Source organism: Dendropsophus ebraccatus, chromosome 6, assembly GCF_027789765.1.
Source record: "Dendropsophus ebraccatus isolate aDenEbr1 chromosome 6, aDenEbr1.pat, whole genome shotgun sequence".
Taxonomy (NCBI): Eukaryota; Metazoa; Chordata; class Amphibia; order Anura; family Hylidae; genus Dendropsophus; species Dendropsophus ebraccatus.
This window is the reverse complement of record NC_091459.1, coordinates 16,148,377-16,170,976: the sequence shown is the minus strand read 5'-3', so window position 1 is coordinate 16,170,976 and position 22,600 is coordinate 16,148,377. Positions and strand designations below refer to the sequence as shown.

Below are 22,600 nucleotides of genomic sequence, written 5' to 3'. Positions count from 1 at the left end.
ACTGTTATATGGATATTTTTCACACATAAGCTGAAATAGTATAAACCTAGTTTATTTGTCTAATGACTTTGTTCTTTAGGTGGAGAAGGAGCTCCAGTAAGTGACATAAGGAAGCGCATAGTACGGTCTTCTTATATACAGGAACAGTATGTGCTCACTCATTGTTCTGTTAGCACTGAGCCAACTCGGGCACCAACACAGCCTTCTATGTGCAGTGACCCAACTCGTGCAACAAGCCATGGGTCTACTAGCAGTGAGTCAGTAGGTTCCAGAGAAACCGTTTCAGGAGACTGTATAACGCCATACTCTAGAAAAGTCTCCCAACAGGGAAAGAAGAGTATCTCGCAGAGTGAAGGGATGTGTGTATTCAATCAGAATTCTACCTCCTCCTGTAAGGTAAGACGGACTTAACTGTATTGTGATCGTCCTATGCTTATTTGATATGTCTGCTTGTGTTTAAAGGGGTAATTCACAAAAAAACATTGCTTTCAAATCAACTGGTGCCAGATATTTGTAATTTACTTCTATTAAAAAAATCTCAAGTCTTTCAGTACTTATCAGCTGCTGTATGTCCTGAAGGCAGTGGGTTTTTCTTTCCAGTCTGACCCAGTGCTCTCTCTCCTGCCACCTCTGTCCATGTCAGGAACAGTCCAGAGCCTTAGCAAATCCCCATAGAAAACCTCTCCTGCTCTTCAGACTGGAAAGAATACAGCACTTCCTACAGGACATACAGCAGCTGATAACTACTGGAAGTCTTGAGATTTTTTAATAGTTGTAAAATACAAATCTCTGGTACAGAAAAACATTTTTTGTGAACCAACCCTTTAAGAAATTCTAAAGTGTTAGACCAACAAATAACAGTGTGACATTCTACCTGTGCCCTTTACTGTTAGGCTACTGTAACACAGAGCACAGAGGAGCTTGTCAGAAGGAAAGCTCTGATTCAAGCTACCATGTCCGGCCGCAGTTTCTCATCCCCTCATGGAGAACTAGATATGCTTCGATTACGCAATGTCTTGGACAAAGTATCACAGAAGCAGGATCCAGAAGATGCTAATGCAAAGCACACAGAAGACCGATGGGATTCTTGTAAGCAAATGTTTAGATAAAATTAGTGACAGATGATAAATGGAAGTCAGTCTGGAGATGGCCTTAAAGTGGTACCTGTCATTATAACTTACAAAATCTAAATCAACAGTAGATGTGGTATAAAGCAACTTTGCAATTTACATTCATTATTATTATTATTATTATTATTATTATTATTTTATTTATTTATATATATATATATATATATATATATATATATTTTTTTTTTTTTTTTTTTGTTATGTTTTATAACAAAGCTATACTCACTGTATCCAGATCCAGTCTCCTGAAGGCAGCTATATAACGGCTATACTTACTTGTATCCAGGTCCAGTCTCCTGAAGACAGCCATATAACAGCTATAATTACTGTAACCAGGTCAAGTCTCCTGAAGGCAGCTATATAACCGTTATACTTACTTGTATCCAGGTCGATTCACCTCAAGGCTGCTATATAACAGTTATACTTATTGTATCCAAGTCCAGTCTCCTGAATCTTTTTAGTCCAGTGCTGGTTGAAAAAAGACTAAACGCAGTTCTGGTCATCTGCGCTTGCAGGGAAGGCAGTCATTTGATTGATGGAAGCAAAAGTAAAAAAAGAAAGAATGGCAGAGAGTGTCACCTGCCATTTTCTTTTTTATCAGCACAAGACTAAAAAGCTGCCTCCAGAGACTGGATCTGTATACAGTAAGTATAGCTGTTCTATAGCTGCCTTCAGGAGACTGGACCTGGATACAGTAAGTAAAGCTGTTATATAGCTGCCTTCAGGAGACTGGACCTGGATACAGTAAGTATAGCTGTTATATAGCTGCCTTCAGGAGACTGGACCTGTATATAGTAAGTATAGCTGTTATATAGCAGCCTTTAGGAGAATTCAATTGGATTCAAGTAAGTATAGCTGTTATATAGCTGCCTTCAGGAGACTGGACCTGGATACAAGTAAGTATAGTTTTTTTTACAGCATGATAACAACAAAAAAAAATAATGTACATTGCAGACTTGCTTTACATCGCATCTACTGCTTATTTAGATTTTGAAAGTTATAACGACAGCGACTTAAGTATAGTAGAAGTCCACTGTGCCAATAATGAGCACATACATAGATATTATAGAATATTTTCATTTAGTTATTTGGTCTTCATAACTACTTGTTACTTTTTTTTCTTTAATAAATTATCAGGCTCTACAATCAGTGTTTTCTACAGTCTAAATTGCTTATTCCCATTGCTTATATTTTGTGTTATCCAGCAATAGGTCAGCTACCTTCTCCTGCACAGCTGGACTGGGATATGCTGGTGGATGCACAGTATCTTTTCTCCGCATCTCCAGCTGCAGATGCCTCACATGTGGGATCTGGGGTCAGTAGTGATTCTAGTTGGCAGTGCCGAGCAGTAATCCATGGCTATGTTGGCAGCAGCAACCACTCCTGGGAAACAACAATAAGCCTGGAACCACTTCTCAATGGTGCTGGAGAGGATTTAGGAACCTGCGCGGAGTATGAAAAGTGTTATGACCTGCACAAGTTAGCTGCACGCTGTGTGATTAGAGACAATGAGGATATGGCCTGGAAAGAGTGCGACATTGAACACGGTAATACTTTCCTTTTAAAGGGAAAGCGTCATCAGAAATACCTTATTGTATAAATAAAGTTTTTATGTTATACATATTTTTTAAGATTTTTTGGTGACATTTTTTCAATATTTCCATTTTTCTATATTCTAAAATAATCCTGAAATCTTGCAGTTTTCATTCTCACCACTGTGGCTAAAACTAATCTGAGACTTCCTGTTGTGTCTGTGGTGATTAGAGGAGGCTGCTGTAAAGTGATCTGTACAGCATTGCAGCGTCATGTGACACCAGTAGATAGAGGAGACAACAAAAGCTCTCTGTGTAATGACCTCTTCATAGGTCACAGAGCGCGCTCAGTAATGTTTCACGTTCATCTCAAGGGGACAGAGTGTTGCCTAGTGTCGTCTATGTCCATGAGTCTTGCTGTAAAGCATGTCACTAAATGCTGTTAAGAACAGCCTAGGCAATATGGCTGCTCCCATAAGAATGTGCAAATAGTGAATAGAAACAGATTAGAATAAAAGAACAAGTTTTGTATCTGATTCTAATCAGTAAAAGAAAATCTAGCTGACACATTCCCAAAGTCTTGCAAATAAACATGTAACTGGTGATTTCATTTAATGTGGTTATTATCATCTTTATACAAAATTTAATTGTAGGTTCTTCTCGACGATTCCGACTGAAAGCTACACAGACTAGCAGATCTTGCTCACAGGTCTCCATTTTTACTTGCCATTTGCCTGTAGACCCAGACACCCAGGATACACTTCCAGGCCACATAATTGTGCGTAGAGGTAAGGCGTTGGTATGACGTACAATGTTTTCTAAAACCCATGAGCAATAAGAAATAACAAATCTGTGACCTGTCCCTGGTTATCTTCTTCCAGGTCTACGCAGTAGAAGGAGTGGCAGCTCAAACTCTGGGAGCTGGAGTGTGGCAGATAACAGGCAGTCTGAAACCATGGATGACACGTTCGAGAACGCAGGTAGAACACAAAAAGGGCAATCGAATCTCATAATGAGATGGCCTATCACTATAGCATTGCTGTGTCCTGCACAGCGGCACTTATGGATGTGCAAGGTACTGCGGCTGACCCCATCCTATTGAATGGAGCTTTGTTGCAGAAAATGTGCTCTAGTGTTTTTTTTATCTGGCTAAAACTTTCAAATTACGAAAATGTGGAGAAAAGCCGGATGACAGCTGATGCACCAGTAGAGAGAGGTTTTAGCATATGGATTATTTTTATATTAATAAATAAATATATATATAATTTTTTTTTTTGTCCAGGAAATGTTGGTTTGGAAAACGGAACATGTAGTAATCAGTGCCACGACTTTTCCCCAAAACACAAAGCAAGGCAAAATACTGAGCAAAAATACTGTGTGGCAACACAGTATTTTTACTCAGTATTTTGGAACAAAACCAGGAGTGGATTTAAAACACAGAAAGACTATGTTCACGCACTGTTGAAATTTAATGGATGACCGTCATTTAATGACAAATAACGGCCATTCATCACCATTAAATTGCGTCTATTGACTAAATTTCAGCAGTGTGTGAACAAAACCTTTCTGGGTTTTAAATCCACTCCTGGTTTTGGTTGAAAAATACTGTGTGTGAGCATAGCCTAAAACACAAAAATCACTAAGCTCAAGGAGATCAGCAAAAATAATTCAATGGAGTCTCCATTGATACATTCTGCCCCAAAAAATTAGAATATGCAAAAGAGATGGGGTCTGTGGAGCCTTAGTCACGAGTCTCAAAACATGGGAATAGCCAGATATCCCTTTTGGGAAGGAAACCCATTGCTAAGTGGTGTCTCCCAGCTGTGAGATCACCAAACCACCCTGATCTGTCGCGAATATATGGACATTAGGAATGAAGGGTGCCAATACAAATTATAACTGGACCAGCAAAAACAACACTCCGTCAATTGAAAATGAGCTGTTTGGCTGAGCAACTGTTTCTAGATGTGCTTGCTCCTTGTGTAGTATTTATGCCAGGTTACAACCGCTCCCAATAAAGAGATTGAGAATTAAATAATTATGTGTTTACACAGACACACCTGTGCGCTGAGATGTAGTACCCTGACGCAGGCATACACCTGGTTCTCGGTATGCCAATTGACATTTCTGGTATTTTAGGTATTCCAATATTACCTATGTTGGGTCACATCAGACTTGGCATAGGCTGTTTTTATACTATCTATATCATGGGTCTCCAAACTGTGGCCCTCCAGCTGTTGCAAAACTACATTTCCCATCATGCCTGGACAGCCAAATCCAAAGCTTTAGCTGTCCAGACATGATGGGAGTTGTAGTTTCGCAACAGCTGGAGGGACGCAGTTTGGAGACCCATGATCTATATGGTGGTATGGTGTGCAGTAGTTCTATTGTATTTTGCGCAATTATAGTGGATTCTTCAGGTGTTCTATACTATGGGACAAATGATAATACTGCCGGCTGCTAGTGAAAGCGCTCAATGCAGTGAAATCCTAGGTGCATTGACCCCTGGGAAACATGAACATGCAAAAGAAGAGCCCGTGGAGCCTTATCGAAGAATCTCGAAACACAGAACTAGCTAGATATCCCTCCGGGCGGGGGGCGAGGGGGATAGAGTGTCACTCTATGCTGACGATCTGTTACTGTACATAAAAAAACCAGAAATAGGGGTACCTAGGGTAATGGAAATTATAGATGGGGTTGGAAGATTTTCCGGGTTGGCTATTAACTGGACAAAATCAGTTCTGATGCCGCTTAATCCGGAAGTTTCATTTAACTTTCCCTCCCTGAGACAATTGGGGCAAGAGGACAGCTTCAGATACCTGGGAGTCAAGGTGTCAAGAAGATTAGAAGACTTTGATAAGTTAAACACCAGTATTATAATTGCAGAGTTGGAGAAAAAAGCGTCAGTATGGCAGAAACTCCCTATTTCTAGAACAGATGGGATAGTGCTAATCAAGTCTATTTGTCTTCCAAAATTTTATTTCTTTTTGGAGTGTCCCCCGTATATATTAAAGATAAATATTTTAGGAAGATAACGGCAATTTTTAATTCTCTGATATGGGGGCGAAAAAGAGTCCGTTTAAGGTTAGATAATTTATGTGTATCCAGTGATAAAGGAGGGTTGGGGTTGCCGGATGTGAGGTTGTACCATCTAGCTTCACAGATATACTGGTTTACCTGGAGAGGTTGTAAAAAATTTTTGGATTGTGTACAGGAGGGAGGGGCTTCTGGATCCCTTGATATCTGCCAGAAATTGGAACAGGGGGGGTTGGAAAGGGGGGCAGGTAAAAATGGAGTCATGGTAAGAGCTATTATTAGGACATGGAAGGAAGTGAAGAGGATTTTGGGAGTGAAGGGACTCTACGATTTCGCCCCATTGTGGTACAACTTTAATTTATACCCCGTATATGAATAAGGGACCCTAAAATATTTACAGGATGCAGGAATTATGGTTATTGGAGAAGTAATGGGGGTGGGAGGAATGAAAGATTGGCAGACATTGAAAGCGGAATACAATGTTCCAGAGAAAGCATGGTTTGAGTATGCGAAATTAAGCTATGCGTTAAACCCATTGATAAAGACTGGGCAAGTTCAGCTGTTCAGTTCGGATCAACTGATAAGTAGTTTAAGGGGACAGCTAATTAAGAAAAAATCTATAGCATTCGTATATAACTACATTAAGGGTATAAACCCACACACCGTATATGCAGCATATTTACTGCTGCGATACGCAGCAAACTCGCAGCAAACTCGCAGCAAAATCGCAGCAGATTAGATCTAAATAACTGAACACAGCATCAAATCTGTACCAACAAATCTGCTGCGTATTTGTTGCATATCTGCTGCATATACGGTGTGTGGGTTTATACCCTAAGAGTCAGAGGGGTTATGTGTTTAAAAGTCAGAGGAAGTGGGAAGCCGATTTGATAGGAGAACCGTCTCTGAATTGGTCGGTCATATATAAAAATATAAGGAGGGTTTCATCTGCAGCTCACCATCGGATTATCCAATTTAATATTGTACACCAAATTTATTATACGCCTGTCTTCTTGTGTAAAATTAAAAAATGGTCGCATGATAGATGTCCCAGATGTGGACTAGATGGCACGGGGTATATACACTTACTTTGGAGTTGTAAAAAAATAGCAGAATTGTAGAATTATGTGTTCGATACAATTAAAGTAAGGCTGGCAGTAGATATACCAAGAACCCCCCAGGTTGCGTTATTGGGCGACACTTCTGGATTAAAGATGCCTAAGGGTAAAATAACGAGTATACTTAGGATGCTGTTTTATGTGAAATTAGCCCTGGTTAAGAGCTGGATTTCCCCAGTACCCCCATCAGTGGTTTGTTGGGAAAGACTTATGACAATATATGAGAAATTCTATTGATCAATGGCATAGGTTGATTTTTTTTTTGATTTTTTTTTTATTCTTTCCCCGTCAGGCGAAGTAAAGGGTGGGAGGTTGGTAGGGAGGGCTTTTTATATATATTAGAAAATGATATTTTGTAAATGTTTCATGTAAAATGCAAGATTGATGAACTTTATCTGATGTTTTTTTTTTTTAAGAGTTTGTAAAGGTTTAATAAATGAATAAATAAAGTAAAAAAAATATATATATATCCCTCCGGGAAGGACCCAGCCAAGGGGCGGCTCCTGTAAGGAAACCACCAAAACCACCATATTAAGTGGCCCTATAAGTCAATGTAATGACAAGGGATAAACCAAGGCTAGGTATCCATCCACATACAGCTGTTTCGGGGTGTTGCCCCTCATCAGTGTGGAGCAGCCTGATACATATACTAGTTCTCTCTAGTGATGGAATGAGGATATTTAGAGAAGCATTTTATATATAAAAAAATAAATAATATGTATTAATACATGTGTATGTTATTTAAAATAAATAAACTCCCCACTCTACTTCATGATGTTAAAATGTGGCAAATTTTTTCTTGAGAATGCAGCTTATAAACCCTATACATCTTTCCTGTGTAACAGCTAGATCTCCAGTTCCCACAGCCCTACCGAGATTATTCTCTGAAAACTGCTTGGAGAAAATGGGAGGACAGGAGGGTAGGTTTAGAGTGGAATAAACATTGCATGTAAATGTTAGTATAGTGATGAGAATATACATATATATCCTATTCACTAAATATATCACTATTTTCACATGTCTGTTTAGGGTGTGTTCACACGTACAGGATCTGCAGCATTTAATGGTGCAAATTTGAAGTTGCAGATTCAAAGCAAGTCTGCTGTGGATCCGGTATGTGTGAAGCTACCCTTAGGGTACAAACCCACTTGACGTATTTGCTGCGTGAATCAGTCTTAAAAATAAGCAGGCAAAACGCAGGTTGGCTTTATACAATTGTTCTGTGTTAAAATACGCAATCGCGTATTTTTGAAGCGTGAAGCTACATGCGTTTTTCGCACAGGTTGTTAACTGATGCTTTGCTAACAACAAGCTTCATGCTTCAAAAATACGCAATTGCGTATTTTAACGCTGAACAATCGTATAAAGCCATCCTGCGTTTTGCCTGCTTATTTTTAAGACTGATTCACGCAGCAAATACGTCAAGTGGGTTTGTACCCTTAAGGATTATTTTACAACATGAATGGTATAATGGAAAGTTAGAAAAAAACAACAAACATTTTTAACATATGTTAAACCTAAAAACTTGATTTGGGGAGGGTTCACACATAACAGAATTGCAGCAGATTTTACACTGCTGGTTCGCAGCAAAATCTGCTGTGATTCCCGTACTGTCAGATTGAATTGGATTACAGCGGAATTTTCATTCTGCTACGAATATGCAAATGCCATACAGAAATCCGCTGTAATTCCTTTATATGTCAACCCACCCTAAAACAATGGGTATTTTTCTTATGACCAAGAAAAGTTAGAATATGGCTGTTTTTGCAACCTGTTTTTTTTTTCCATCTGTTATTGCAAAAATGGTACATGCAGGCTTGAAATGGATTGTTCATCTGCAGAAATGTCTGTGACAAATAAATTCTTGAAGTGTGTGATTTACTCTTGAACTGGCTGTGTATAGCTGGATATATATACTTTCTTTTTTTCTTTTTAATTTCCAGCAACAAACAGGCTTTCTAACTGAAGTTCTATATTTTAGGACCAATTAACCTGATTACATCACAAAAACCCTCAGATACCTCCATAAGCTCAAAGTAAGTTAGAGACTCTATTCTATGTATTTATGGACCATCCAAACATGACTTCTCTTTGATTTTGTTTTCTGAATGTAACCTCGATTCAATCTGTCTGTAGGGTTAGTGTTGGTAAAAAGAAAATCCGCAGTTTGTCTGGGAAACTATACCCCTTGAAGCCGTGTTTAACTGGAGATAAAGAACCAAAATGTGAACTTGTGGTACAGGACTATCTACCACTGGTAAGCAATGCCTAATTCTAGAAGTGCTGGTATACAGTCTATAAAAGCTGTGCAAATCTGGTCGATTTTATGTCTACAGGATTGTGGGTGATAGATCAAGGATCTTCACATGCTCAATCCTTTGTTCCTGATGGAATAAGCCACTGCTACCTGTACTCCTAAGAGTAGATTATTGCTCCTTCCCTTAAAGAAGCAATCCAGTTTTTTTTTCTTACACAGCTCGATGATCGTTAAGCAAGGGCTTTATATATATTTCGTTAGCGATGTCTGTGCAGCCCTTGCCCTAAACTGGTATACATTAGCCATCTACGCTCCGGGTCTACTCCTGATCTCTCCCCGGCACCATGGCTGCAGCTTCGGAGTGCCAAACACTGTCAGGGACCGCCGCGGCCTGTTATCTCAGAGACTGCTCTGAAGCTGCAGCACAGGGAAGCAAGCAGAGGGCAGGAAAAGACCAGGAGCGTGGAGAGGTACCGTATAAGTTTATTCAATTAGCCGTCGGCCGTGCATCACTATTACACGTAGCGATGCACGGTTTGCAAAAGATTTAGGTGTCGGACCTAAAGACATGATCAGCCGATGATTGTTGTCATTGGCTGATCGTTTTCTCTATTACATGGAGCGATAATCAGCCTTATTCGGTCGGTTATCGCTCCCTCTAATAGGGCCCTAGGAAAAAACTTGTCATATAGTTTTTACCAGTGTTTAGCTCCCCCACCAATCATTAGAATGAGTAGAAGAGAAGAGTGCGGTTAAAGGGGTTGTGCCATAGAGAAAAATAGATCGAAACTTGATGCATTGTGAAAGTAAACTTTTTTTTTTTTTTAAATGTACAAGCATTTTGGAAACTGTTTTACAATTTACTACTGTTGTACTATTTATGAGCTATAAACTTCGGGTGCCTTCAGATTTATCGAACAGATTTTTTTAAGCCAAATCCAGGAATGGATTTGAAAAGAGGAGAAATCTCAGTCCTTCCTTTATGACCTGTTCTGTTTATATTCTATTCCTGGCTTTGGCTTTAAAGATCTGTCAGATTTATCTCTCTGTGTAAAGACACCCTTACTTATCCCCCATGTGCCTGTATTATGATGATCTGCTGCCCTTGGTCACAACCCACTAAGGTAGGCCAGGCATGCTCAGTTCAACTGCGAACAAGGGGGGGTTTATGCGAAAGTGTGAACTCTGTTGCATGGCAACAGCAGGATCACAGTTCAGAGAGGAAACCAGGAAGTGATTAGATCCATGGGGGAGAAAAATAGTACAAGGATGTATTGTACAATACTTAACTAAAAACAGCAAATGTGTACTCTTTACACATATGAATTTACCAACTTTTTTCATACTACAACCTCTTTAAAAGGTATGTTATGAAGTACACTGATCTGACGGGAAGTGTGGGTATCCACAGATACAACCATGCTGAATTGTTAGAGTCAAATTGATGTTTTCACAATTAAGGGCCATTTTATAAGACTGGTGCACTGGTTTCCAGCATAGCATATAGCCAAATCCAAAAGTAGATGCAGCAGGACATAGTATAAATCCACTTCTGGCTTAAAGTGTCACTGTCACATAGAAAGGCTATGTTCACAGAATGTTGTAATTGAGTGGATGGCTGTAATTTAATGGCAAATTTTTGCTGTTATTTTAAAACAACGGCCGTTATATGAAGTAATATGAAATAATAGCCGTTATTTACTGTTATATGGCGGCCATCCACTCAATTTCAACAGTGTGTGAACAGATCCTTTCTGTGTTTTTAATCCACTCCTGGTTTTGGTTGCAATACTGACTGAAATATACGTAGTGTGAACGCAGCCTTAAGCTGTAAAAACTGAATAAAAAAAAGAAAGCCAAAAACACTGTGTGAAAGCCTGCCTATGTGTATTATCAGGGGACTCTTAACACACAGATTGTCCAAGCAGAGAACCCCTTTAATCTGAAGCTTAGTTCATTTCTTCTGCTATTGACACAGTTATCATTTGTCTTCCTTAGATTAGCTTACAGTCCCCGGAGGGATTCTTCAATCTAAACAGCTGCTTTTCCAGCGTTGTGCAGATCTCTCTTCAGCGTTTACTCCGTGCTTCCCCCTTTTCCTGTCATCAGGGAAGCCTCAGTCCCGTGTCTGAGCCTTGTCCCTTAGAACATGGGGATTTTATCAGAGGAGGAGCACAAACGTGCAAAGGAGGATCCCAGCCGCAGGTTCCAGTGTCAAAGGATGCTTCTCCCCTGCCTCTCTATGCCACATCCTGCCCCGAAGCTCTGTGCCATCAAGCCGACAGCGGACGGGGGTCAGAGACTGATCCATGTGACACTTCCCCATGTCCGTCAGAGGCTGGCAATGAATTGGATACAGACATTGAGGGAAGTTCTTGGGCTACAGCCGTGGCACTGGCATGGCTTGAACATCGTTGTGCTGGCTTCTTCACTGAATGGGAGCTACTAGCGGCAAAGGCCGAGGGTTGGCTACGGGCACAGACACTTCCTGATGGTTTACAGTTGCTGGCTTTGAAAGGGGCTGCTCGACAGCTTTTCTTACTACTTCGTCACTGGGATGAAAATCTAAACTTAAACATACTTTGCTATAAGCCAGGTGATGTTTAAAGTGACCATCTTGGTATCTTTAAGGGGTACTCTGGCAAAAATATTTTCCTTTCAAACTGGTTTCAGAAAGTTTTATATAGATTTGTAATTTCTATTAAAAAATCCAGTACTTATCAACTGCTGTATTCTCTCCAGTCTGACTTACTTCTATTTAAAAATATCAACTTTTCCAGTACTTATCAGCTGCTGTATGTCCTGCAGGAAGTGTATTCTTTGGAGTGCTCTCTGCTGCCACCTCTGTCCACATCAGGAACTGTCCAGAGCAGTAGCAACTCTCCATAGAAAACCTCTCCTGCTCTGGACAGTTCCTGACATGGACAGAGGTGGCAGCAGAGAGCACTCCAAATAATACACTTCCTGTGGGACATACAGCAGCTGATAAGTACTGGAAAAGTTGATATTTTTAAATAGAAGTAAATTACATATCTATATAATTTTGTGAAACCAGTCGATTTGAAAGAATACATTTTTGCCGGAGTACCCCTTTAAAGCTCAAGGCAATGACCAAAGCTTTTTTACTGCCTTACACTGATGACGCGGACATATAGGGTGCGTCATACTCGAATGCAGTTCAGTGTTTCTTCCCTTTTTATAGTAAGACACTGAGTAAAAAGAAATGATATAGGTTTTCCACTTTTATTAGTTAAAAAAAATATATATAGCATAAAAAGAGGTTTCTCTTTCCCCTTCCAATTTCAGAGAAAAATGCAACACACCTAAGTCACAGTGTTCTTTTTGAACTTATAGCATCCTCAGCTGTCAATATCAAGATTGGATGTCGCTTTTGGATGGACAGACAGGAATCAGTCCTTCTTCTTAAGAGAAGCCTTGGAGGTTGCTGCATTGTCTTTTGGAGACTTCTCATCTGGCAGAACTCCAAACCATAGGTGAAGTAGAATGGCGATGTGACACAAATGGAGGGCACCGGAGCTCACAGCAGTGGAGGGGAAGGTGTTCCAGGACAACTCAATGAGCCCCAATATAAGAATTCTGAAAAGGAAAAAAAAAGGACACTTAATCAGAGTCACAAGTAACAACACTCACTACTGAACTGTGTCCCGAATTCATACTTGACAAGTCCTGGCAGGACGCTGGTATCCGTGCACCACAACAGATACGGCAGTGTGTGAAAGTACCAGACGTAGAACTGATAATGTAGAGAGCGGCTGAACGCAACGCCCAGGAAGTTACTGGAGAACAAGACAAAAATGATCTCTGATAGAGTCAAGGTTGGTGCAAGTTTTAGTAGAAAATTTTAAATTTCAATTGACCTGAAAGATTCTGAAAAAAATTCTTAAAGTTTAGCGAAATTAGAATTCTACTTCATCCTTTTTCTACAAACTAATTAAGTGCTTTAAAGATCCTCAGTATCGTGAGAGGTTTCACCTAGAACATAACCAATACTTTGTTTCTGTAATCATTGCATATTATAATAAACTTATTATGAAAAAGAAAGCATCCATAATATGTCCAACGCCATGGAAGATGTGAAATATAAAAGAACTGAGGGGGGAGTATTTCGGTACACAAATCCAATTTAGGGTATAAGGGATCAAAACTGTAAACAAGAACCGATCTGCCAGATCAGCGGTCGCTTACTGGGGCTATTACACGACACGATAATAGCAAGGACTGCACAGACATCCAGCCCTTACCCAAACAGTTATTACTTAACCCATCGATTCCAGTCTTTTCCTGCTCGCTGTATGCGAATGTAGAGCTGAAACGCATTGCATTCACTAAAGGACTATTGTTTTATATGTCTGGCTTACGGTCGTAGTTTCTCAGTCCAAGTGCACATTTGGGGTATGTGCGTTTTTGGCAACTAGATGTCCTGGTTACAGAAGCTGTTCGGGCCGACAGGCATGATACATTGCAGCTGAATAATAAACTATTTTCTTGCAATAAGTCACCACTGCTTTAGCTATAGGATTTGGTTTTGAATCTTAACAGGCATAGAAGGAGTAGTCCCAGTTTATAACATTGATAGACTAGGCCAGTGATGGCAAACCTCAGGACTCCAGCTGTAACAAAACTACAGTTTCCACCATATCTGGGCATCCAAAGCTTAATGTTTGGGAACTGTAGTTTTGCAACAGCCGGACGGCCAACAGCTTTTGCTATCCAGGCATGATGGGAATTGTAGTTTTGTAACAGCTGGAGGGCCTGAGATTCACAAACCTGATCTAAGTATAGTGGTGGCAACGGGAGCTAAACGACACTTCTCTACGCAATCACTAGATGGTGCAGGGCTTCGGGCACTGTTCACTGTGTATAGGTGATCAGACATTGATGGCCTATCCTTTAAAAAGACCATCAATTTAAAAACCTCGACCCAGGTGAAAATACGGGGTAGGAGGTGAAGCCATGCTCTTGTGTCTTCCCTAAAGGGACAGGAAAAGCACTGGTGATAGTGGGAAGGAGAGGGGCTTTCAACCTCTCATCTTTGCATTTTTCCTGTCCCTAAGGAACAAGTTAACTTGTGTGGTGCCGTCGTGAAGATGAGGAGAGAAAACCAATACAACCCTTCAAAGCAATTACAAACATCTGCTTTATTTTTGGTAAGGATACTGTTTGCCGAAAGTCTGTGCGACTGGGGTTTCCTATGTGCTGGGTCTTTCAAGAGTGTAAGAATGCTCTGCCCAGACCTGTATTAAACAGAAACAAACCAACATGAAATCACCAGTCATCTAATACACCACCAACACAAATCTTATAGCAGGTACCTGTGCCATCGGTAGAAACAAAACAGCAGCAGTCCAGCGAGGTGAGCTGAGAGTAACGCTAAATGGAAAGCCCGATGCTGAAACACATACTCTGGAAGGAAGCGCCAATTTACCGTCCATTGGAACAGGAACTGCCTGCCGAAATCAAAGGATCGTAGGAGGTACCCGGCAGGATTTTCCAACAGAAATGGAAGAGCCAAAATAACCTGTGCACAATGAAAAAAAAGTAGTAAGGTGTGTACAACTATGAGGATAAAACTGGTTATTAGAGATGAGCGAACCTGGAGCATGCTCGAGTCCATCCGAACCCGATCGTTCGGTATTTGATTAGTGTTGGCTGCTGAAGTTGGATAAAGCCCTAAGGCTATGTGGAAATCATGGATATAGTCATTGGCTGTATCCATGTTTTCCAGACAACCTTAGAGCTTTATCCAAGTTCAGCAGCCACCGCTAATCAAATACCGAACGTTCGGGTTCGGATGGACTCGAACCCCGTTCGCTCATCTCTACTGGTTATTATTTATTACTACATTTCTGATTTTTTTATTTTATTTTTTAAAGACAGTCCCCTAATAAACACTCTCACTTCTTATAGAAATCAAAGAAAATCCAAGAAGCTGAAGGTAGCAATTAGAGATGAACGAACAGGTCTACGACCTAGGCTGTATCCCTGTTTTCTAGGCAGGACTCGAGCTGTCTGCACTTTCCCCACAGAACAGGAAGAGAGTGAGATTCAAATGCTGATGGACCAGAGCCTTGTCCTGGTTTGCTCAGCTTTAGTAGCAATGTATTGTAGCATTGTACTCTGCTCTCCCTGGCAGCTCCATAGGTCATGAATTAAGTGGTGGCTCGTTTGCGATAATTTAATGTTAAAAAAAAAAATAAAAAATAAAAAATCACATTTTCTAATAGAACCAAAAAAGTTAGTAGTTGGACAGTCACTTTACATCTGTAAAGTTTAAGTGCCGGCACCAGGTCAGAAGGCACCAACTCACCTGAAGCAGGGCACAGATACATAGCTTAGGTATAGTGCGCAGAAGTCCAAACCGGCACAAAAGAAGATACAGAAGTCCAGGAGCCAATAGCAGAATGTTCATTTTGACAGATACGGCCAAACTGTAGGAACATTGAATAGAAACAAAAACTATAAGAAGGATTGTATTTACATAAAACCCCAATTACCTTAAAACTAGAGAAGAGCGCAACTCAAGCATGCTCAAGTCTGATCGTGCGGTATATGAATACCGGTGGCTGAAGAAGTTGGATGCAGCCCAAGAAAGTCCTGGAGAACATTGATACAGCCATAGGCGCTCATCTCTACTGAAGACATGTAACCAATAGCGGAGAAGCACTGAGAAGCATACTGAAGCCAGTACAAACAAGAAATATAAAGAATAGAAGAACTACAAAATGTGTGTTTTATCTAGCGCCCCAAGGCTGGAGTCACACATTGTGCCAAACCAGAAGAGGATATAACAGGATCAGTACAAGTCCTCCCTATTTTACATCCCCTTTGAGTCCACTTCTGGTATTTGCACAATACAGGATCCCGACAGAACCGCCGCGGATTCCACATTTTCTGTCAGATTTCTATAGCGTTTTCCATTGTTAACCCTTTCAATGATGCATAGTAGTTATTTTGAAGATTATGGGGGGTCTAAACACTCAGACACGAACCAAACAAAAGCTTTGACATGTAAAAACTTTGGAATGGAATCGGTCAGGTCCCTATCAGGTGGAGCTGCAGATAGCTCACAGAAATCCACGTAAGAGCAAAAAAAATTAAATGCAAGCTGGTCTAGCTCACTAAGCCCCCCTGAGTATTTTGGGCAGTCTTCTGTCTTTACATCTGAGTCAGGGTATGTGCCTACTACAAAACCCGGGCGGATCACCTGCCGTAGATTCTGCAGCTTGTGCCATAGACTATTTAACTCACCGGCAGATTCCGCCGTCTGCCTCAACAATTAACCCATTCATTCTTCAGGCGAAAGACAGAATCTGCTTGTGCATAGAATGGACAGACGGGGATGAGCGCGGGCAAGAACTGGGTGATCTGCCCGGATTCCTCAGTGTGCACTTTTTTTTTAAAAGTTAATCTATAACCAAGATAGGAAACAACATTTCCCATCACGCATCTCCCTGATTGGTCTGTTTACGTACTCTCTCCCTTAGCTTTCTTTCCTGCCCACTGCTGTCATTACTATTGCACAGTGAACACAGGACTGTTTTTTCACTGATTTTGCATCACATCACCGCAATATGTATTCCACACTAGCTGATGATGTAGCAGAGCTGACGCGCGCATGGTGTAGCTATGTGCTACATAACGGGCATCTGTTTAACGGGGGTGGGGGGTGTAGTAGAGGTTTAGATCTCTGCTTGCTGACTGTGAATGAAAACATTCTAGTTCCATTCAGACTCTAAGAACATCTATAACACTTAGAATATACAGAGCTGTGACACAAAGTCAGGTGCATATGACTGCATTCACTGACAGCAAGCAGACTTAGAACTATAACTTTTCATATTACAGAAACCTAGGCTCAGGGACACATGAAAGTCTATGGAAGCAGCACAGGTGCATGGAGATGATGCACATAATGTCTCCTGGGGGTCAGGTTACCAAGTCAATGGACAGCTAATCTGACCCACATAAAGGAGATTACATGTCCTGTGACTACAGAGGTAGGGAAGAAGAGGGAGCTCTGAGCGTGGTCAGAGTGGACCCAGAGTAGAGGTTTTTACATGTCTAGAGCAGAAAAGAACGAGAAAAAAAAAAGGAAAGGGCGCAATATATATTATATATGTATATTAAACATAGGGTGGTATTGGGAAGGAGGATTGATTAGAATTTTGTTTTTGTTACCTGGATAACCCCTTTAAGGCAATAAAAAAAATATTTCCCATAATTACCTGAAGAAAAAGCAGCCCCAGCTCCAGCGGTCCTGTAATATCAAGTTGATGGCAAAGAATAAGATGACCATAGCCACTGGATCATTGAATAGTCGAAGGAGGAAGATGGAGTGCACCCGATACGAAGCACAACACATGAAGAAGAACACATAGGGCGGGACCTAAGGATTGAAGAGAGCACAAAGCACGGTTAATTTCCCCAACTATTCTAGCTTAAAGGGGTCGTTTAAAAAATGTTTTTTTCTTTCAAATTAACTGGTTGCAGAAAGTGCCAGAGATTTGTAATTTACTTTATTTAAGAAATCTCCAGTCTTCCAGTATTTATCAGCTGCTGTATTGTCTTGCAAGAAGTGGTGTATTCTTTCCAGGCAGGAGAGCTGGAGAGGTTTTCTACTGCTCCGAACAGTTCCTGACAGAGGTGGCAGCAGAGAGCAAGACTGGAAAGAATACACCACTTCCTGCAGGACATACAGCTGCTGATAAGTACTGGAAACCTGGAGATTTTAAGAGAAGTAAATTACAAATCTCTGGCACCAGTTTATTTGAAATATCCCTTTAAAGGGGTTTCCCCACTTCCCATGGACGCGCTCTCAATGCTGCCATGGAAACCACTTATAGCAGCATCGGGACAGATGGAAACTCCCTGCCCTGGTGCCATGTGTTTCATGCCAGGGTATTGTCACAACAGTCGCTGTAAGGATGATTGATAATCCAGCTGTCCCGATTGGGAAAAGGGCTGAAAGAACGGTGCAGTGAGTCCTGGCTGCACAGTCCTCTCCGAAAGATCAGTGCCAGGCAGAGGTGAAGCTGGATGCGACAGGCACACGTCATCCAGCTTCCTACAACAGCAGAAGGTTCCCCGGCCACCATTCTCATGTGTTCTTTAGGGATATGATGAGTGACATGGAGGAGGAGAGATGAGGACAAGAGAGCTATAGTATGGTAGAGACCTGTATATAGCACATGTGTGTGTGTGTGTGTATTACAATGTCTACATATACACAGCACACAATGTGCTGGTTACTCACCTTTTTAGTGACAACGTAGATGCGGAACACAAGGAACAGCGTCAGCAGATAGAGCGCAGCAAAGATATACTGAGCCACCCTGATGTTGGTCCCATGCTCAGTCAGGTAGTAGAATGCACTAAAAATGTATACGAAGCCAGCGGGATACCTGATCAAAAAAGAAAAAAAAAGACGCCAAAACAACTCAGACACTCAACTGAGAAATATAAAATATTATAAATCCTATATTGACCACCTTCTAACAATAATGCACTTGGTGTAGCTCCAAAACAACATATATATCCTAACAATATTGGCATACACCACTAAAAATAATTTAAAACAAAAATAGTAAACAATGATTCCTTTATTCAAAAATGTTAATGAGGCATACAGAGTGAAGAGAAATATATAATATAACCTAATAACATGGATTTTTTTCCTTCTTGGTATGGGACACTCTTCTGGAAGCAGAGGCTGCTGTGTCCTTAAAGGGGTAATCTGATTGAAAACAACTTCGTGTCAGAAGGTGTCAGATCACGGACAGTCTGACCAATGCGACCCCCCAACGGCCCTGCTAATGGGACACGACTCCTTCATCCTTGTTGCTGCTCTAATTGTAGGAATACAGCGCTCACTTATCTTTGTCAGATGAATGGACAAATGGACAAGTTGGGGCGCCGTTCTCGAGGGGGGGGGGGGGGGTCCCTCTTGATCAGTCACACCGGGGGTGTACTGCCAACAGAGGCCTGGTGTCCAGCAACCCTCCCCCCTTCCCTTAACCTTTGACTTACACCAGAGGCCCTGTGTCTGTTCCTCCCCACCATGTACTTACACCAGAGGCCCTGTGTCTGTTCCTCCCCACCATGTACAGGTAGTCCTCGACTTACGTCAGTGATCTGTTCTTACGCAGCGTTGTAAACCGAATTTCGATGTAAGTCGGATCATATGTTCATACAGTACTGTACCATAACAACAGTACTGTCCTGTAAACACTTAGCCTATCCTAACATAGTACCCTACATAATTATCAATATCCTCAGTCTAGAACCGCATAACTGAGTACTGTACCAGTATAGTATCGTACTGTACTCTTCTGCCGCTGCATGTATTCGAGTTACGTCGATACCGTGTAAGTCGGAATAAGGCGTTGAATAAAGCGTTGTAACCACGAAACGATGTAACTCGAGACCGTTGTAACCCGAGGACCACCTGTACTTACACCAGAGGCCCTGTGTCTGTTCCTCCCCACCATGTACTCACACCAGAGGCCCAGTGCCCCCCCCCATACTCACACCAGAGGCCCAGTGCCCCCCCCCATACTCACACCAGAGGTCCGGTGTCCCCCTGCAGCTTGGTGTAGTCGTAGGTCCCATTCAGCACTCCCTCCACCTCGTCCATGTAGGCTTTCCAGTCTATCTCAGTGTCTGCAGAGAAAAGAGAGGCAGCTTACACAGGGGGCACTCTACACCCCCCTCCTCCTCCTCCTCACACAGAGGGCACTCTACACCCCCCCCTTCACACAGAGGCACTCACATGGCACTCTATCCCCCTCCCCCCGGGCACTCACATGGCACTCTATCATCCCCCTCCCCCCGGGCACTCACATGGCACTCTATCATCCCCCTCCCCCCGGGCACTCACACGGCACTCTATCATCCCCCTCCCCCCGGGCACTCAATCATCCCCCTCCCCCCGGGCACTCACACGGCACTCTATCACCCTCCCCCCCGGGGCACTCACACGGCACTCTATCACCCTCCCCCCCGGGGCACTCACACGGCACTCTATTCCCCCCGGGGCACTCACACGGCACTCTATTCCCCCCGGGGCACTCACACGGCACTCTATTCCCCCCGGGGCACTCACACGGCACTCTATTCCCCCCGGGGCACTCACACGGCACTCTATTCCCCCCGGGGCACTCACACGGCACTCTATTCCCCCCGGGGCACTCACACGGCACTCTATTCCCCCCGGGGCACTCACACGGCACTCTATTCCCCCCGGGGCACTCACACGGCACTCTATTCCCCCCGGGGCACTCACACGGCACTCTATTCCCCCCGGGGCACTCACACGGCACTCTATTCCCCCCCGGGCACTCACACGGCACTCTATTCCCCCCGGGGCACTCACACGGCACTCTATTCCCCCCGGGGCACTCACACGGCACTCTATTCCCCCCGGGGCACTCACACGGCACTCTATTCCCCCCGGGGCACTCACACGGCACTCTATTCCCCCCGGGGCACTCACACGGCACTCTATTCCCCCCGGGGCACTCACACGGCACTCTATTCCCCCCGGGGCACTCACACGGCACTCTATTCCCCCCGGGGCACTCACACGGCACTCTATTCCCCCCCGGGCACTCACACGGCACTCTATTCCCCCCCGGGCACTCACATGGCACTCTATTCCCCCCGGGCACTCACATGGCACTCTATTCCCCCCGGGCACTCACATGGCACTCTATTCCCCCCGGGCACTCACACGGCACTCTATTCCCCCCCGGGCACTCACACGGCACTCTATTCCCCCCCGGGCACTCACATGGCACTCTATTCCCCCCGGGCACTCACATGGCACTCTATTCCCCCCGGGCACTCACATGGCACTCTATTCCCCCCGGGCACTCACATGGCACTCTATTCCCCCCAGCACTCACATGGCACTCTATTCCCCCCGGGCACTCACATTGCACTCTATTCCCCCCGGGCACTCACATTGCACTCTATTCCCCCCGGGCACTCTATTCCCCCCAGCACTCACATGGCACTCTATTCCCCCCGGCACTCACATGGCACTCTATTCCCCCCGGCACTCACATGGCACTCTATTCCCCCCGGCACTCACATTGCACTCTATTCCCCCCGGGCACTCACATTGCACTCTATTCCCCCCGGGCACTCTATTCCCCCCAGCACTCACATGGCACTCTATTCCCCCCGGCACTCACATGGCACTCTATTCCCCCCGGCACTCACATGGCACTCTATTCCCCCCGGGCACTCACATGGCACTCTATTCCCCCCGGGCACTCACATGGCACTCTATTCCCCCCGGGCACTCTATTCCCCCCAGCACTCACATGGCACTCTATTCCCCCCGGGCACTCTATTCCCCCCAGCACTCACATGGCACTCTATTCCCCCCGGCACTCACATGGCACTCTATTCCCCCCAGCACTCACATGGCGCTCTATTCCCCCCAGCACTCACATGGCGCTCTATTCCCCCCAGCACTCACATGGCACTCTATTCCCCCCAGCACTCACATGGCACTCTATTCCCCCCAGCACTCACATGGCACTCTATTCCCCCCAGCACTCACATGGCACTCTATTCCCCCCAGCACTCACATGGCACTCTATTCCCCCCCAGCACTCACATGGCACTCTATTCCCCCCGGGCACTCTATTCCCCCCGGCACTCACATGGCACTCTATTCCCCCCGGCACTCACATGGCACTCTATTCCCCCCGGCACTCACATGGCACTCTATTCCCCCCGGCACTCACATGGCACTCTATTCCCCCCAGCACTCACATGGCACTCTATTCCCCCCAGCACTCACATGGCACTCTATTCCCCCCAGCACTCACATGGCACTCTATTCCCCCCAGCACTCACATGGCACTCTATTCCCCCCAGCACTCACATGGCACTCTATTCCCCCCAGCACTCACATGGCACTCTATTCCCCCCAGCACTCACATGGCACTCTATTCCCCCCAGCACTCACATGGCACTCTATTCCCCCCAGCACTCACATGGCACTCTATTCCCCCCAGCACTCACATGGCACTCTATTCCCCCCAGCACTCACATGGCACTCTATTCCCCCCAGCACTCACATGGCACTCTATTCCCCCCGGGCACTCACATGGCACTCTATTCCCCCCGGGCACTCACATGGCACTCTCTGGATGACCCAGTGTGAGACCCCCAGCTCGGCCAGGCACAGGCACACTCCCAGCAGCGCGGTGTACCGGGGGTCGGTCAGCAGCTGCAGCTTGTTCTCCCATCCCCGGCGCAGAGTCTGCAGGATACCGGAGCGCCCCCCGGCCGGAGCCCCCCTCCTCCTGCCCGCCGCAGACTGAGCCATCAGCCGAGATGTGAGAGCCGCACCGGGCCGCCCGGAAACAGGAAGCGGCGGTAAGAGGCCGAGGAGAGTCGGTGCGGCCCGGAGAAGGGTAACATACGGGAGAGTGACGTGAGCGGAGGACACGTGGATGTAGTAGGGGGCGGGGAGCAGCGCTGCTGATAGGC

At 44.0% G+C, this 22,600-nt stretch overlaps 2 protein-coding genes across 4 annotated transcripts in view; one reads left to right on the top strand and one right to left on the bottom strand.

Annotated features, from left to right (window-relative positions):
* The window catches only part of VWA5B2 (von Willebrand factor A domain containing 5B2), a 41,754-nt gene extending 29,896 nt beyond the window's left edge, over positions 1 to 11,858 (top strand). For all 3 annotated transcript variants that reach the window (XM_069974552.1, XM_069974554.1, XM_069974553.1), the window contains exons 14-22: positions 80 to 396; positions 894 to 1,089; positions 2,336 to 2,677; positions 3,316 to 3,450; positions 3,544 to 3,642; positions 7,662 to 7,736; positions 8,798 to 8,852; positions 8,953 to 9,073; positions 11,072 to 11,858. In XM_069974552.1, the coding sequence (XP_069830653.1) occupies positions 80 to 396; positions 894 to 1,089; positions 2,336 to 2,677; positions 3,316 to 3,450; positions 3,544 to 3,642; positions 7,662 to 7,736; positions 8,798 to 8,852; positions 8,953 to 9,073; positions 11,072 to 11,680 (1,949 nt within the window). In that variant the 3' untranslated portion in view covers positions 11,681 to 11,858. The remainder of the gene's footprint in view (positions 1 to 79; positions 397 to 893; positions 1,090 to 2,335; positions 2,678 to 3,315; positions 3,451 to 3,543; positions 3,643 to 7,661; positions 7,737 to 8,797; positions 8,853 to 8,952; positions 9,074 to 11,071) is intronic.
* A 444-nt stretch (positions 11,859 to 12,302) lies between these two features.
* Positions 12,303 to 22,567, bottom strand: ALG3 (ALG3 alpha-1,3- mannosyltransferase). Its single transcript, XM_069974550.1, has 9 exons — positions 22,244 to 22,567; positions 19,654 to 19,753; positions 18,348 to 18,495; positions 17,320 to 17,480; positions 15,402 to 15,522; positions 14,407 to 14,612; positions 14,252 to 14,328; positions 12,751 to 12,895; positions 12,303 to 12,670 (listed from the first exon to the last, which is right to left on the bottom strand). Exons 1-9 carry the CDS (start codon positions 22,434 to 22,436, stop codon positions 12,484 to 12,486), a joined length of 1,338 nt encoding a protein of 445 aa, XP_069830651.1. The 5' UTR covers positions 22,437 to 22,567; the 3' UTR covers positions 12,303 to 12,483.
* Between the last annotated feature and the right edge of the window lie 33 nt (positions 22,568 to 22,600).